Source organism: Oreochromis niloticus, linkage group LG11 (assembly GCF_001858045.2).
Source record: "Oreochromis niloticus isolate F11D_XX linkage group LG11, O_niloticus_UMD_NMBU, whole genome shotgun sequence".
NCBI lineage: Eukaryota > Metazoa > Chordata > Actinopteri > Cichliformes > Cichlidae > Oreochromis > Oreochromis niloticus.
This window is the reverse complement of record NC_031976.2, coordinates 12,057,179-12,071,488: the sequence shown is the minus strand read 5'-3', so window position 1 is coordinate 12,071,488 and position 14,310 is coordinate 12,057,179. Positions and strand designations below refer to the sequence as shown.

The following is a 14,310-nucleotide window of genomic DNA, read 5'->3' as shown; positions in this document are numbered from 1 at the left end:
TGTGTGTATACATATATGGATGGGTGGATATTTATTTTATTTTTCTCTTGGTGTTGTCGTAATACTATTTACTTTACTTTATCTTAATGTATACTTTATTTTGTTACCATGTGTATTTAAAAAAACAAACAAAAACAACATGATTTTTATTTTGTGTTATCAGTGCTGTCCTGGGGAGATATGAGGTCTTGTGTGACTTAACGCTAATTCAGCTAATTGTTATGCATTGGTTTTAAAAAGTTTGTCCCTGATAGGGCTTAATCATGTCATGTCTTTTATGTTAAAATCTTTGAGTGTATAGGTCCCGGGGAAAGGGTTGTGCGGATCTTCATCTTGGACTGCAGCAAAGGAGTCGTCCAAAAAGTCCACTGGGAAGTTGGATGAAGAGGGCATGGAAATAGCTGTTTGTCGCCACGGAGTCCTCTTAGCTGCATTGAACATGTTTCGAGGGTAGATCTTTGCTTACCCCCTTTTTCTCCAGAGGAAGTTGGCAGCTAACGTCCCAGGACATATTACGTTCCTTTGCTCCGATGTGGCCTGTAAATATTTCCCCTATTTAACCAAGGTGGCTCAGCAGTGCCCTGAGCTGAGGAACCTCTTGTCAATGCGTCCTTTTCTCTCCGTCATGCATGCAAAGGCTCACACTTGGAAATGCGAGGTATACTGCAGCTTGTAGTTTTGGATTAGTTTGAGACATTTTGTTATAAGGTTGAATGAATTCAGCAGTCATGTATTGTGACCTCCTTTCTATAGATCAAATGGGGAGGTGCGTTTCAGGATGGGGCCGGTTCAACAGTTGGAGAAGAGGTGGAACAAGTAAACAGTTTCCTGTCTAGGGCGGCCATCACAACGAAGTACATGTCTAAAGCAGGTATGTGTTCGTGTCTGAGATTCCACTCAGTATCTTGCTCATTAATTCTTATTTGTATACTAATTGAAATGCAGGGCGAACAGACATGCTGACCCTCCTGGCTTTGGGTTGGAACAAAAGGAAAGTGGAACAACTGGGCCGCACTTTGAGCCAGAGATATCTAAAGGTGATTTTTTTTTTTTTTTTTGTTTTGTTTTGTTTTTTCAAAAACCATTTTAATGTGTGTGGTAATGGGGGGAAAACACCTGTACTCTAAAAACATCAATGTGAATGACATTTATTAATGTATTCTTAGATCATAAGGATCCTTAGAGAACAAGTGGAGAGCCTGAATGCGACCAAAAATGAGCTGGGTGTGGATGATGACACACTGCAGCAATGGGTGGCCGATGTGCAGAAATGGGCTGAAGGTGAGTCTCAATATAATGCACTCATGTATAACAATAGGACCCACCATGGCCTCATTAAAGAACTTAAGGTAGAGTTAATATCTTTCTGACAGTGTCAACAAACAATGAAAAATAAGTTTTGTAAAAGCAGAATTTATGGCAGAGTTGTTGCGTTTCATCAAATTGGATTGAACCTGGGTTGAAATGATGTCGTACTAGTTGGTTTTATAAACCTGAACACAGACATACTTGTTATCTAATGATAATGCAGCACATGAAGGCTACAGATGTCTTATAATGAATATCATCAAGTCAGTGATTACAGAGTCCACTGTAGTTTGGTGACTGTTACTCATCCTGTATTCTGATTAATATTCCTCTCACTTAGAAACTGATCAAACTGATGGCAGCCTTGGAGCGTTGCAGGCACGAATAGAGGAGCTTGTCGTCATCATCAGAGTGCGAACACAAAGTCTTTACAGACAAAATGGTGTCCCAGTTTCTTTGAAATGGACCGTTTGATACTTAATTTGTACAGCTACTTTGTAAACAGAATAAAATCAGATCCAGGTTTGTTTAATCTGGATGTGATGCGTGTTCTAGCAAACAAATTGAGTGTAGATTAAAATGTAAATATATACATTATGTGAAGGTGTGAATTTTTTATGATCATTTACAGATAGCAACAAGAGGCGACACAGAATTCGCAAGGTCATCTTAGTTGAGAAGAAACGCTTGGCGGCTGCTGTTGACGACTACAACAAGCTTGCTGAACCAACAAAGCAAATCGTATCCAGTGATGCCCTCATCCAGACCGATATTTGGCCCTGGCAGAGCACAAGTGAACGTAAGCTCTTGATTTATAAATATCCTTTTTAAACAAACTCCCAGTATCTGAGCAGTAGTTGAATGTTTGGTTCTTGAGTCATAACGTGCTACTATGTTTTCCCATCTGATGTTGTTAAACTGTAGCTGCTGCTGAACTCCAGACAAAGAGAAAGGTTTTTGAGAAGGTGATGGCTGTGAGGCGCCTGAGAGAGGAGGAGATGATCCTTTGCAGGGAGATGCGGCATCACTGGACAGTGTTGCGAATGCGATCTGTGGTGTTGGGGACAATCTCCTCAGACTGTAAGCACTTTATTTATTTATTCATTTTTTGACGAATCGATTGAAAATAAGAGCAGATGCTAAAGTCTTACTGGATCTTTTACCGATATCTAGATTGGTGGCTAACACTGCCTTCTCCCTTTAAAAAAAAAAGTTTAATTACAGGATCCTAATTCCTTGTTTATGAGGTGAGGGTTTTTTTTGTTTGTTTTTTTTACTTCACTCATATTTATTTGTTTTGTTCTTTTTACAGCCTCCCTTGTTGGCATGTCGGAGGATGCACAGAAGGGACTCCGTAGCCTGGTTTTAAAAAACACAAAGTGAACTGAAAGCTGAAATGCTCAAAATAAAGGACATGTACAAGAGAATCCTCAGCCACCAACCACTCCTGGAAATGGACTCGGAGGAGGAGGAAGACATTCCAGACGATGCCACTGAGAGTGATTTGAGCACTTCTGATGAAGACTGATTGTGTCATCCTTGATGTTATTTTTGGTAAAATAAAAAGTTAATCACATCTCTGTTTAATGTGATTTTTCAACAGACATTTTACATTTTGAGGAGAAAAATGGAATTTCCTTGGTGCAGTTGTTTACCCATAATCATGCTTTCCCATGTAATTTAATGACTAGTGTACATGTTCAGATAGACTAACATAATTTAATTTATGGGATGCTTTCTGGGCTGCTCAAATTATCACAAAATTTAAAAGCACGAGGCAGCAAACTCACAAGTAAATTTTTTGTTGAGTGTTTTGTCGAAGAAATCAGCAAGTACAATTGATATGTTTGCTGTAGCTGTGTGTGTGTGTGTGTGTGTGTGTGTGTGTGTGTGTTAAGCATGCCAGCACACTGGTGAACTGACAGTCCCCGAATGCACCCGAGCCACTGACTCGCCCCAGAGCAAATGAAATTGCTTATCTAGAAAGACAACCGTCATCAAAGAAGTAAAAGAGTAGGAAACAAATGGTAAGGGAAGGTACTGTGCAGTAGGAAAGAAAGGCCAGAGCCGTGCAAAATGACCTCCAGCAGGCCACAAATGTGCACGTCTGCTCAAACGGTCAGAAACGGACTCCATGAGGGTGGTATGAGGGCCCGACTCCTGCCCTGTGCTCCTCACAGATGAAAGCAGGTTCACACTGAGCACTTGGGACAGAGTCTGGAGACGCCGTGAAGAACCTTCTGCTGCCTGCAACATCCTCCAGCATGTCGGTTTGGCAGTGGGTCAGTTTTGGTGTGGGGTGGCATCTCTTTGGGGACCGCACAGCCCTCCATGTGTTCGGCAGAGGTAGCCTGACTGCCATTAGGTACTGAGATGAGATGCTCAGACCCCTTGTGAGACCATATGCTGGTGCGGTTGGCCCCGGGTGCCTCCTAATGCAAGACAATGCTAGACCTCATATGGCTGGAGTGTGTCAGCAGTTCCTGCAAGACGAAGGCATTGATGCTGTGGACTGGCCCACCCATTCCCCAGACCTGAATCCAATTGAGGACATCTGGGACATCATGTCTCGCTCCATCCACCAACTGCAGCACAAAATGTCCAGGAGTCTGGGAGGAGATCCCTCAGGAGAGCATCTGCCACTTCATCAGGAGCATGCCCAGGTGTTGTAGGGAGGTCATACAGGCATGTGGAGGCCACACAGACTAGTGAGCCTCATTTTGCCATGTTTTAAGGACATTACATAAAACCAGATTAATGATTCTGTATTGCATTGATCAAGGAACCAACCCAATAGGAGCTAAAGGAATCCTCTTGATATTACTTCACTCAGTAAGTTTATATTATCTTTAATGTGCATTTTCTGCATCAGTTTAGAACATAACATGTTAGCGCTCCCTGGTCCTTTTTGGAGACAGATCCTGAGACAGCAGGCAGCTATGGAAAACTTGTGTCAGCTGTGGTAATTAAGTAATACTTTGATTTAATATTGATTTCATGACAACTATCCTCATACACATATTCCTGGATATATATAATGACATAAGTAAAACTCCCATTTTAGAATCATTGCCTTCTTTGATCTGACTTATTGCCTCAGACTTTGGCCCTGTGTCCCCAAAAGTATAGAAAATCCATGACACTGAGTAAGAGGCCTTTATCATGTTATAAGTGAGAGAGTTTGGTGTAACAATGGTTGAACATGCCAAATCAACCCACAACATACTGCCATTCCCCAGCTGTAACCTGCATATGCATCAAACCAAAATCCAGTATCATAGCCACATGATAGACATAAAGATGAGGTTAAAAGGGTTGTATCATTTTGCCAGATAGCTTCATCCCCAAAAAGATAAACATTCGTCAAAAACCAAAGTTTGTGAATATTTGCTGTATTGCCAGGCCTAAACCAACCTGTTAAACTTATCAAAGTATTGTCATAGATACAAACCTATTGATTGAAACAGAATAATCCATTCAAGCCTCCATCATCATCCAAGATCACTGTTACTATTCAGATTATTTTATCTCTATTTTCCTCTAGAATGTTTTGAAAATCAGCATTTTCAATAGATCAATAGACTTTTTAAAAGTTTATTTTGATCCTATTGTTTACTTGTGTAATTGCATTTTTATTGAAATTATGACAGGAAAACCCTTAATCAAATTGTATCTTTGATATCTAATAATAATATTAACAATAATGTTACATATGTAATATGTACACAATAATAATTTGCAAACAAACAAGAAAAATAGCAAAAAATGTCAATTTCTTTTCTACTACCCTGTATTTAAAAACCACATATGACCACAACTCCAAATGTGCAATTGTCACTGCATCTAAACATGACATATTGCAAAAGGTAGAAACATATAATATACAATATGTTCTGAAGCTGGTACTGGTGCAGTTAACTTTGCTTTAGGCTCCCATACACAGTAGGTGTTATTTACTTTAACTTGTAATATGTTATAATAAGCAAGTCACTTCTATATTTATGAGAATGTAGACAATAATGTTGGCTGATATGTAAAACTATGAGATATTGAGTGCAGGGAAGATATTATTGATCGATCAGATTCATGAATGTGTTAGGTACAAAAGCCACTTAGAGAGTGAAACAGAGACTGACACTGGTTGAAATGTATAGAAAATATTTTATTTTGAACTTTTATGCTGAACTACAAACTGTGAACTGTGCCATCTCTGCGACCTGTGGTGCCTGGTTTACTGTGTGTAAAACTGCGCCGGTTCCCATGTGTCATCCCACACTTTGCCACTGTCAGGAGAAAAACATAACAAACAACAACCACAACCACACACAAAATAGGATAATTTAGGTTGTGACATATGACAATTTTTTAGGATGAAATATCTTCTATATTCATGTCATACTTTATACACCTTCATTGTAATATAAATTAATCAAATCAAGTCAGAGAGTAATAATATATGGAGTAGATGTCAAGCAGGACCACAGCAGCAGCCACGAGCCATCGGAACCTGCTGGATGAGAGAGCACAGAAACTCCAGGGAAGAAGTTTAGTTAGTAACATGCATGAACTGCATTACTGAGACATGTACGTTTACAGATGGTGAGGGAGAGGGGGAGAGTTTTTAGTAAAAGGAGACGTGACTGCATCTTCAACCAATACTGAGCCTGCATAACCCTGAAAGAGACAGACAGAGAGGGGGGGACACTAACCCCAGCAGTCTGGTCCTATGACAGCATAACTAAAGGCTGACCTGAACCAGCCCTAACTATAAGCTCTATAAAGAAGTAAAGTCTTATGCCTACTCTTAAAAGTGTTGACCATGTCCACCTCCAAAACTCATAATGGACTTTGGAGGTGGACAGCTATCAAGCTCCTCACAGAAGAGCAGCTTGATTGCTAAAAGCTCTCAATTTACTTTAGTCCAAATACATGAATTCAAATTGAGGTGAGAACTATTTATCAACAATATGAATGTCTGTTCCCGTTGTTACTACATACCATGTTAAGCAGGGCTTCCACTTGACTTTAACTTCTTCTTTTTCCTGAAAAACATGATTTAAACAAACAGTTAATTAAGAAAGACATGCAAGTTGCATACAAAAAGGAGCTTATAAACATTTATGTACTATTGAATGGCTCAATATATTATACAATTAGTTTACAAAAACATAAGAACCACTACAATGCTTGTACTGCCAGCATCGAGTGCATGTCAGCAAAGCAACACTGCTTACATTGTGGCTCACAAGCAAAAACTAACTGAAGCAGATGTTACTGAATGGGAAGGAGCACCTCCACATCAATCACTCCTTCTGAGCATGATGTCAGGAGGACTTTAAAGAACGTAAACACCAGGAAGGCAGCATGACCAGGTCATATCAGATGGTATGTTCTTATTTAATGTCCTATTTGGAGCAAAATACAGACTCAGTGGCTGAATTAATGTAGATTCATCAAACACAAAAGCTTATGGATAGTCAGTCAGGCACAGTTCAAATCCGGGAAGTCCAAAGATGCAAACAAATCTGCACAACAGCAGGCTAAATTACTTACATTTACAACTCTCCTGTCTACTATCTCTTCATATTTGAAAATTTTCTGCGTACGGTGTTTTCGGCATTCTGAAAAATAACAAATGAAATATTTACATGAGGTCTGTAAAACTGGAGATAATGCAAACATTAAGAAAAAGAAATCTTAACAAACTTAACGAACCTGTCATGTGTTTCGTACATTTACAATACCATAACGTCTAACCTTTCCTTGTCCTTTTTTTGATTGGGAGATTAGAGGTGTACACCGTAGAAATTGAGGGAGATGCAGGATGTGGAGATGGAGAGGAGGATGCAGGAGGAAGCAGAGACAGAGAGGAAGATGCAGGAGGAAGCAGAGACGGAGAGGAAGATGCAGGAGGAAGCAGAGACGGAGAGGAAGATGCAGGAGGAAGCAGAGACGGAGAGGAAGATGCAGGAGGCTGACAGAGGGAAGATGTTGGTACAGGCTCTAAATGAAGAATAAATTCCTCGTTTAGAGCCTCTGGGTCTGGGACTGGTCCAGCATCCACATTGTCAGCAGAGGATGGTCCAGCTGCTGGTGTAGAACTTTCAGCAGGAGGTGAAGCTTGTAATTCTGCAAAATTTTAAATATTAAATATTCATTAAAATGGGTTGGAAAAATGTACAGTACACATAAACACATAATAAGTAGTGATTTGCATGTTTTCAGTTAATTTTTTACTAAAGTTACAACTTGTAAATATTGGCATCAAATAAGTCATCTCACATACTCACTGACCCAAATCATTCAGTACAAGTTCCCTCCCGGGTAGTGTGACATCTGTGGTGCTTTTCTACATTGTACATTAATAAATTAATGAGTGTGACTATAAATCCAGATAGCTAATGAATTTTTTCCTCTGATGACACTACTTACCTGAATTTGTAGTGCATAACATTTGACACTTAAAGCTAGTACTGTGACTTAAGAGTTTTGTACAATGGTGATGCTAACTACCTAAGGAAGGTAATCAGGTAACCTCTTAAGAAGTATATAAGTTATTTAAGAATCTTGGTGTTCATATTGGTAACATTATATAACATTTGTTATACTAGAAAGTCTCGAAGAGAATTATCAGGTCTGGTTTTCGTGAAGATTTTTAAAATTACATTTGTATATACATGAGTGTGAAAGACCATACTATACACACACACACACATACAAAATTGTTCAGGTGGGTAACACCAGAGGTTCAGTATGGCTAGCTTTGGTGATGTGAACGCCACATGGGGAGGTAATAAGGCATATATAACACTATTTTCATGTTAGCAACAGGACATGTAGGGCAGCTGTCACCTCACAGCAAGACGGTTACTGGTCTGAACCTTGGCTGAATAATAGAATAGAATAGGACAGAATAGAGTAGAGTAAAATAGAATAGCTGGTGACTGTTAACTATCCTCATCCTAACCATCTTGTTTGTCTCTGTGTACCCCGTGATGATCTGCTTTCTTATCTAGGGTGTACCTATGAGGATAGGCTACCTGATAAGGACACCTGGTTACAGATAATGGACAAAGCATATCTTACTTCTCAGAAGGTGTTCATAAAGCTTCCTCATCTTCATGAGGATGTCACGTGCAGCACCTTCCGCTGGTTCGATCTGAGTGATCACGTCCCCTACTATACGGCCCTTACGGTCAAACTGTCCAAGAAACAGAATAGGCTGGTAGCCCAGGGCATGTAGTTTTGAAACCTGCAAGAACAACAAAGAAAAACATATGCAGCCAGTCTTTCATGTAAGCAAATTGATGTTTAAGTTTCACATCTTTGCTGTTTTATTGTTGTAGATAGTTAAAAAGTATTTATGGTGACCAAACCTGTAAATGTATGATAAAATCCATCTTGAAATGTTTTGTCTCTCTGTTAATAGCCGATTAAATTAAAATTCAGAAGTAGCTTAAATAAAAATAGTTTTTAACAAGTTTTTTGTGGTTTGATGTCTTTAATGTGATGATGTTATTCTGATATGAATAACTTTTTTATTTATGCTCTTTTATGTGTATATACCTGTCTTGTTAGTTTCTTACTTCGTGATATACAAGAAAACATTGACAACTGTGATTAATAAAGAATTGTCTAGCAGACCAACCACTTATTAGATCAGAACTTTTAAACTTACTGACAACTGGGCTGAATTAACCACCCTGCTCGCATTTCTGTTTTTTTTAACAGAGGCAGCCCAGTTATTGTTTTTAAACTGTTCTTGTTTTTTTTTCAATCCCTCCTTTACGTTCAGGCTACCCAGGCATCCACTGCATGTCTTCCTGTTGCAGGTGTTTGGAGCCTGACAGGAAGGGCATGGTTTGGTTTTTGGTTTTGTCATGTCTGCAAATGAAAATGAAACATGTAGGGATTATTTCACGTCTGCTTTGGTTAAATGATTACAAAAATAATTTATGACCAAAGAAATAACTTATATTACGAGGCATTATTACACCATATTTAGAAAAAAAATCGATTAGAGATTAAAGTCGTTAATATTGAGTTAATTACGTGAATAGGGTTAAAAAAAACTGAATTGATTAAAGAAAAGATACATTGCTAAAATAGACCAGTACTAACATTAGCTGGGTGGCTAAGCAAGTGTCTTACACATGGGAATACATCACAAAGAAAAATTAAATAAACTTTTGCAGAAGTAGTTCTCTTGGTACACAGACTGCTCTGTGAAAACATTTCAAGTTTAATATCTGCTGATTAATATTTCAGTGAACATGCAAATTACCCACAGTTTATCACAACTTACCTAGCTAAGATCTGTCTCGTATCGAGTCGGAAAATTCCTGCAGGACCGTGAGTTGAAAGATACATTTACTACGACTCCCAAGATGCATTGCAGTAAAAACCATCCAATCGCCTTGCTTAAGATCTGTTGACGTGTCGCCAAAGGCGCGCTGTAGATAAATATTGCAATTTGTAAAAGATAAAATAAATAAAAATAAATTTGCAATTTGTAATTACATAATTAAACACTGGGCCAGTTTATTTTCGTATTATCGCTGGTTATTATTTTAGAGTAAATAAAGGAATAACGGGTAGCACCAAGCTGTTGTTATCTTCATTTCCATAGCAACGGCGGTTGAGGATTATGGGTAGTGTGCAGTTACGGGATTAGTTCGCTGTCTGCATAAATTGGTCTGATTGGTTGGAGCCGAGCGCATCCAAAACTAACAGATCGCACTTTCAGATCGTGAATCACTTTGGAAAACACTGTGTGATGGCCACAACATGAAGCGATTTTATTGTTGAATTATCAGTGATACTTTCATGTGTTTTTGTTGAGAAATGTTAACGATGTCATTAAAAGAAAGCATTAAATTCGGGAGAAAAACCCGTTCGCGGAGAGGGTCCCCGGTTCTATAGTTAGATTGTGCTTCACGGTGTCATGTTTCGCCGTGACGGGGTTATTATTTGGTGTAAATGGATGGCTGGAGCCTCTGCTTGAAGCGTCTCTGATCGCCGCGAGCGGGATCATATTGGAATGAATTGACAACCCACAGCGTCACATAAAAACGTGGAAGGGTACCTTTAGCGTCAGCATGAGAAGTTAAGGGACGTGACAAATCGTCAGTATTTTACGCCTCGGGAGTGAGAACGGGTTGCCTGTTAACTGTGACTAGAACTGGGCAAGCTGTTTTTTGCACATTTGCATCGTGAATAAACCTCTAGGCTGCCATGTTAAACTGACGGGGCGAATCGTCTCCGGGTGACTTTCAGTAAAAGTCCTCGACACTGACATAGCTTTGACAGGCATGATATGCTAGTCTTTGTTCAGGTGCCCATTATTCTTGTGGTGTTATCATTTGGAGGATTACAGGTGACAGCTGTTGCAGCTGGGAGAGCTTTGCTATCTGACATGAAATTTAGTAAAAGTGCCACTTTTAAACCGCAAGAATATATTTCTATAAATCTAAACAAGTACATTTGTTACCTAAACCTAACCAAACTATAATTGAAAACAGAAAGTCGAGAACAAAGATAAAACAATATGAGATTTTTGCCTTTGCAAGAAGTTTATTAATAGAGGCAAAAGATTTCATTTTCAAGAAGTCATCTAAAGTCATTTAAGGTGCTTGATTAATACATCTGTCATTAAAGGAGCCTTTGCCACTCTAGCTTAAAGCCATGTAATGATTTCATGTTAATGATGCAACTGAATGAAGCAAGGGAAACTCCTAGAACTGCACAGTATTAATGTGTTTGTGATGGTATCTGTAAAGATCACACAAGCTGGATACAAAGACTTAAAATAATTTTACAACAAGAGTACAAACCTCAGAGTACACCGTTGTTTTCAGAGATCATAACATATGTATATTGCATAATGTGTGTTACAATGAAAGGATTAATAAATAATATTAGCATCACACTTAGCATAGATCTGATTAGTGCATAACTCTAACTTTCAGATAGAACAAGCATTATTGTAGCATTTGCCAGTTTCATTGACTATGGGGTTACTTGTATGCAGACAAAGTTTCTTCTTTCTGTGCAGTCCCTGATCATCCACGTGCTGTTTGTGTCAAATTTGGACAAAGTCCCACAGTGTTCCCAGTTGGGCGGACAGTCTGGCAGCATATCCTCAGGACCTGGTTTGTCTCCATTTAACCAAAACCATTTTCCTCCCATGAAGCGCAAGCCAATCCAAGCCTGAGAAACACAGGACAAAACTGGGAGAGTCAGTCCTGGCTGTGCAAGTGTTGGTAAAAGAGATTTTTATTTGCAAATTAAGCCGGGTACAAATACTACCAAGGCTTTAGCAAAGCCTTTCCTGAAATGAATATTGATCCTTTTTTTAATTTAAATTTTTTTTTAAAATTTTTTTTTACATACACTTCTTTTCTAGAGTATAGATTTTAAACATCTCCACAGCACAGCCTTAAAGCACTGAACTAGTAGAAAGAGTAAAGGCACTTGAACGTGAACTCCTCTGGTGTTTAATGCAGAATCTATGAACAAGTGATGCATTTAAAAGAACATCTGTAATTAAAAAATAACTCAAACCTCATCAGTAGTTGCTCTGTAGATCCTGTCTCTGACATAGTTGTACTGAGAGACATTGGTCAGGCTCAGGAGGTCGTACTTACAGCCAGAACATGATGCTTTCATCCTTCTGCAGTGAATCAAGGCATCCTCCCATGTCTTGTTCTCATTCACCACCACCAGGTTGTCATAAAAGCATATAGAGGAAAACTCTTTAGAGCATGCAGAGCCTACCCAGCCTCCGGCAGAAGCATCCAAAGAGCCACAGTCTGCAGTGACTGGCTGTCCTGGTGCCCAGTTTCTGTAGCTAGATCCTAAACTACCCGTCCAGTTCCAGGTCTTGCCCCCCACTCGATACAGTCCAATCCAGCCCCCTTTGTCAATATCACCTGAGTTTACCTGGGTGACAGTGGCTAGGTAACCATAGTTTTCCATACAGTACTTTACAGCGTCATACCAACTGAGCATAACACTGTGGTACCGGATTACATCACCTTGGGAACAGTAGACATTATTGATACTTGAACATTGTGCACTGTACCACATGAGGTCATTTCCTACAACTGCACAGTAGTCCTGCTGTGCAGAGGCCCATTTGCTGGTACGTGAGAGGTCATCACCTGAGACACCTTTACCGGTTCTGAAATCAACACAACAATCATCTCAAACTCAGCTACTCAGTTTTGTCATATTTATATAGACAGACATGGACATTCACATAAAGGTCATTTCAAAAAAGACACTCACCTTAGATTTATAGACTTCCAGACTGAGTCATCTTCAGGATCTCTGAGTAGACCAATCCAAATGTATGGGATATTTATTTGGACCAAAAATGGTATCATAGAATTAACATTTATCATGTCTCAAGTAACCAAGTCAACATAATGTGTCTGGCAGTATAGTCTTGCTTGTGTCCAGTTCTTTTCCTCATAAATAAGAAATCTGGAGCGTTTAATGCTTCCTTTTAAGGCACAGGCAGCAATGAGTACGACGTATAGTGCCAGTTCAAAGTTGCTTTTTCCCATATCTGTTACTGTTTGGACAACAAGCCACACAGATCAGTTTTCAGAGATTGTATTTGCTATCAGTCAGTTTGTGATGTGATCCGTGGCTGCTGAACAGCAATCACCCTGCTTTTATAGCAACCAGCTATGTGATCAGTGCCCACACACACACACCTCAACATCCAGCTGACCAATAGGAACTCTACACACTTTCAAATACAATTCAAATGGCCCTTAGTCACCTTTGACTTTGTTCTTCAAGATGCTTTCCTCCAAAAATCTAATTCTACTGTGACACTACATGTTTTTTATATTTGTTGAAAACAAGTGAGAGACATATATTGTGTAATTTGGTGATATGCAACTTGGCGAAATATCATAACAACAGTTAGTGGAAACCTTTTGGGGCTGCATTCAAAGTCACAATATTCAAATGTGCTTATTTAGGAAACAAAGTCAGCAAATTATCTCTTATTCAGATAAATATTCCTGTTTAATAGAAAGACTATGAGGTCAGTTGGAATTTGGGAAAACTCTTCCTTTCTCTCTAATTAGGAAACTAATTGCATCTTTTTGAGAATGTCTAATTTCTTTCTTAATAAATTACTTGAAAAAACAGTTGGACTCTTTAATAGCTCCATTATTGTGGGGGGCATAAGGCCCATAGAATTAGCAGAAAACATCTTTTAAAACATAAATTGGTAGGAGTGACTGGCTAAAAAGGAAACAGGAAGACTGCTTCCCATTCTCCAAGTCTGCAATCCAGTTAACTCCCACTACTACTAATAAGTGAGGTTTTAACAACAGCTCGATCATAGTCTAGTATGGAGCTTGAAACAGAGTTAATCTTAGTTCAATCTTAACCCTGTATCCCTAGCATTACCCACTGCTAAAACCCCCCCACCAAATTTGGTTGTAGTGTTTTTCAGTAGATTGCCATATTGATGATATTTGCATTAATGGGGTCTTTGCTTCTTTCAAGCAGTTACAAAGGAAATAGGGATTGCAAAGTAACAGCTTTTCCCTGCTACCTGCAGGTAACGTCAGGTATTAATTAATTTTGAGAATATAATAGAGAGTATCGTGTAGAAAAATATGTTAAAATCCCACCTGACCCTCTTTTGTCAGCAGGCGCCTCCTCTTCTGCTAAGCGGGAAAATTACTTTGGAGAGTGTATTCCAGACAACATTTGGGAGAACTGCCTTGAAAACATACAAGAACACTTACCATTGTCTCATTCAGTTTAAGTTCATTCCCAGGCTTCATTGCATTGTCAGGGGATGTAGCTCAGTGGTAGAGCGCATGCTTCGCATGTATGAGGTCCTGGGTTCAATCCCCAGCATCTCCAGGTTTTTATACCATCAAGCCTCTGAGCTACAGCTCAAAACTTCTGCTGCATTTCCTGGAGGAACCCACCCGAGGGATTAATAAAGTTTCATGTAATACTCCGAGT

The 14,310-nt window shown here is 39.2% G+C and overlaps 3 protein-coding genes and 1 non-coding gene across 10 annotated transcripts; 2 read left to right on the top strand and 2 right to left on the bottom strand.

Annotated features, from left to right (window-relative positions):
• Nucleotides 1-455: 455 nt before the first annotated feature.
• LOC102082910 (uncharacterized) lies at nt 456-2,884 on the top strand. Its single transcript, XM_019364628.2, has 8 exons — nt 456-658; nt 754-871; nt 946-1,037; nt 1,167-1,281; nt 1,649-1,750; nt 1,940-2,107; nt 2,233-2,388; nt 2,621-2,884. Exons 1-8 carry the CDS (start codon nt 605-607, stop codon nt 2,689-2,691), a joined length of 876 nt encoding a protein of 291 aa, XP_019220173.1. The 5' UTR covers nt 456-604; the 3' UTR covers nt 2,692-2,884.
• A 2,557-nt stretch (nt 2,885-5,441) lies between these two features.
• On the bottom strand, nt 5,442-9,947 carry LOC109204186 (protein TIC 214). 7 transcript variants are annotated; one of them, XM_025911692.1, is made up of 7 exons: nt 9,614-9,947; nt 8,685-9,192; nt 8,395-8,560; nt 7,066-7,437; nt 6,862-6,929; nt 6,307-6,350; nt 5,442-5,591 (listed from the first exon to the last, which is right to left on the bottom strand). In XM_025911692.1, the coding sequence occupies exons 2-7, from the start codon at nt 8,706-8,708 to the stop codon at nt 5,540-5,542; spliced, it is 726 nt and encodes a 241-aa protein (XP_025767477.1). In that variant the 5' UTR covers nt 8,709-9,192; nt 9,614-9,947; the 3' UTR covers nt 5,442-5,539. The 7 variants fall into 7 exon arrangements, 5 of the variants coding, with proteins under 5 accessions (XP_025767477.1, XP_025767476.1, XP_019220168.1 ...); XM_025911691.1 differs by having other exon boundaries at nt 6,307-6,343; nt 6,858-6,929; nt 8,987-9,192; nt 9,614-9,943; XM_019364623.2 differs by having other exon boundaries at nt 8,987-9,192; nt 9,614-9,942.
• Nucleotides 9,948-10,861: 914 nt separating this feature from the next.
• LOC109204185 (C-type mannose receptor 2-like) lies at nt 10,862-13,083 on the bottom strand. The gene is made up of 3 exons (XM_019364622.2): nt 12,598-13,083; nt 11,872-12,490; nt 10,862-11,517 (listed from the first exon to the last, which is right to left on the bottom strand). The coding sequence occupies exons 1-3, from the start codon at nt 12,711-12,713 to the stop codon at nt 11,317-11,319; spliced, it is 936 nt and encodes a 311-aa protein (XP_019220167.1). The 5' UTR covers nt 12,714-13,083; the 3' UTR covers nt 10,862-11,316.
• A 1,050-nt stretch (nt 13,084-14,133) lies between these two features.
• trnaa-cgc (transfer RNA alanine (anticodon CGC)) lies at nt 14,134-14,205 on the top strand. Its single transcript has one exon. It is a non-coding gene; the product is annotated as a tRNA-Ala (tRNA).
• The last annotated feature ends 105 nt before the right edge of the window (nt 14,206-14,310 follow it).

Coding starts and splice junctions, on each gene's coding strand:
- LOC102082910 (XM_019364628.2), top strand. CDS start 605: ATGCGTCCTTTTCTCTCCGTCATGCATGCAAAGGCTCACACTTGGAAA. Junction 1,038..1,166: donor TGAGCCAGAGATATCTAAAG/GTGATTTTTTTT, acceptor ATGTATTCTTAG/ATCATAAGGATCCTTAGAGA. Junction 2,108..2,232: donor CTGGCAGAGCACAAGTGAAC/GTAAGCTCTTGA, acceptor GTTAAACTGTAG/CTGCTGCTGAACTCCAGACA.
- LOC109204186 (XM_019364623.2), bottom strand. CDS start 9,190: ATGACAAAACCAAAAACCAAACCATGCCCTTCCTGTCAGGCTCCAAAC. Junction 8,561..8,986: donor TTAATTCAGCCCAGTTGTCA/GTAAGTTTAAAA, acceptor TTGTTCTTGCAG/GTTTCAAAACTACATGCCCT. Junction 6,351..6,861: donor TAGACAGGAGAGTTGTAAAT/GTAAGTAATTTA, acceptor CATGTTTTTCAG/GAAAAAGAAGAAGTTAAAGT.
- LOC109204185 (XM_019364622.2), bottom strand. CDS start 12,713: ATGATAAATGTTAATTCTATGATACCATTTTTGGTCCAAATAAATATC. Junction 12,491..12,597: donor TGGAAGTCTATAAATCTAAG/GTGAGTGTCTTT, acceptor TGTTGATTTCAG/AACCGGTAAAGGTGTCTCAG. Junction 11,518..11,871: donor ACAGAGCAACTACTGATGAG/GTTTGAGTTATT, acceptor TGTGTTTCTCAG/GCTTGGATTGGCTTGCGCTT.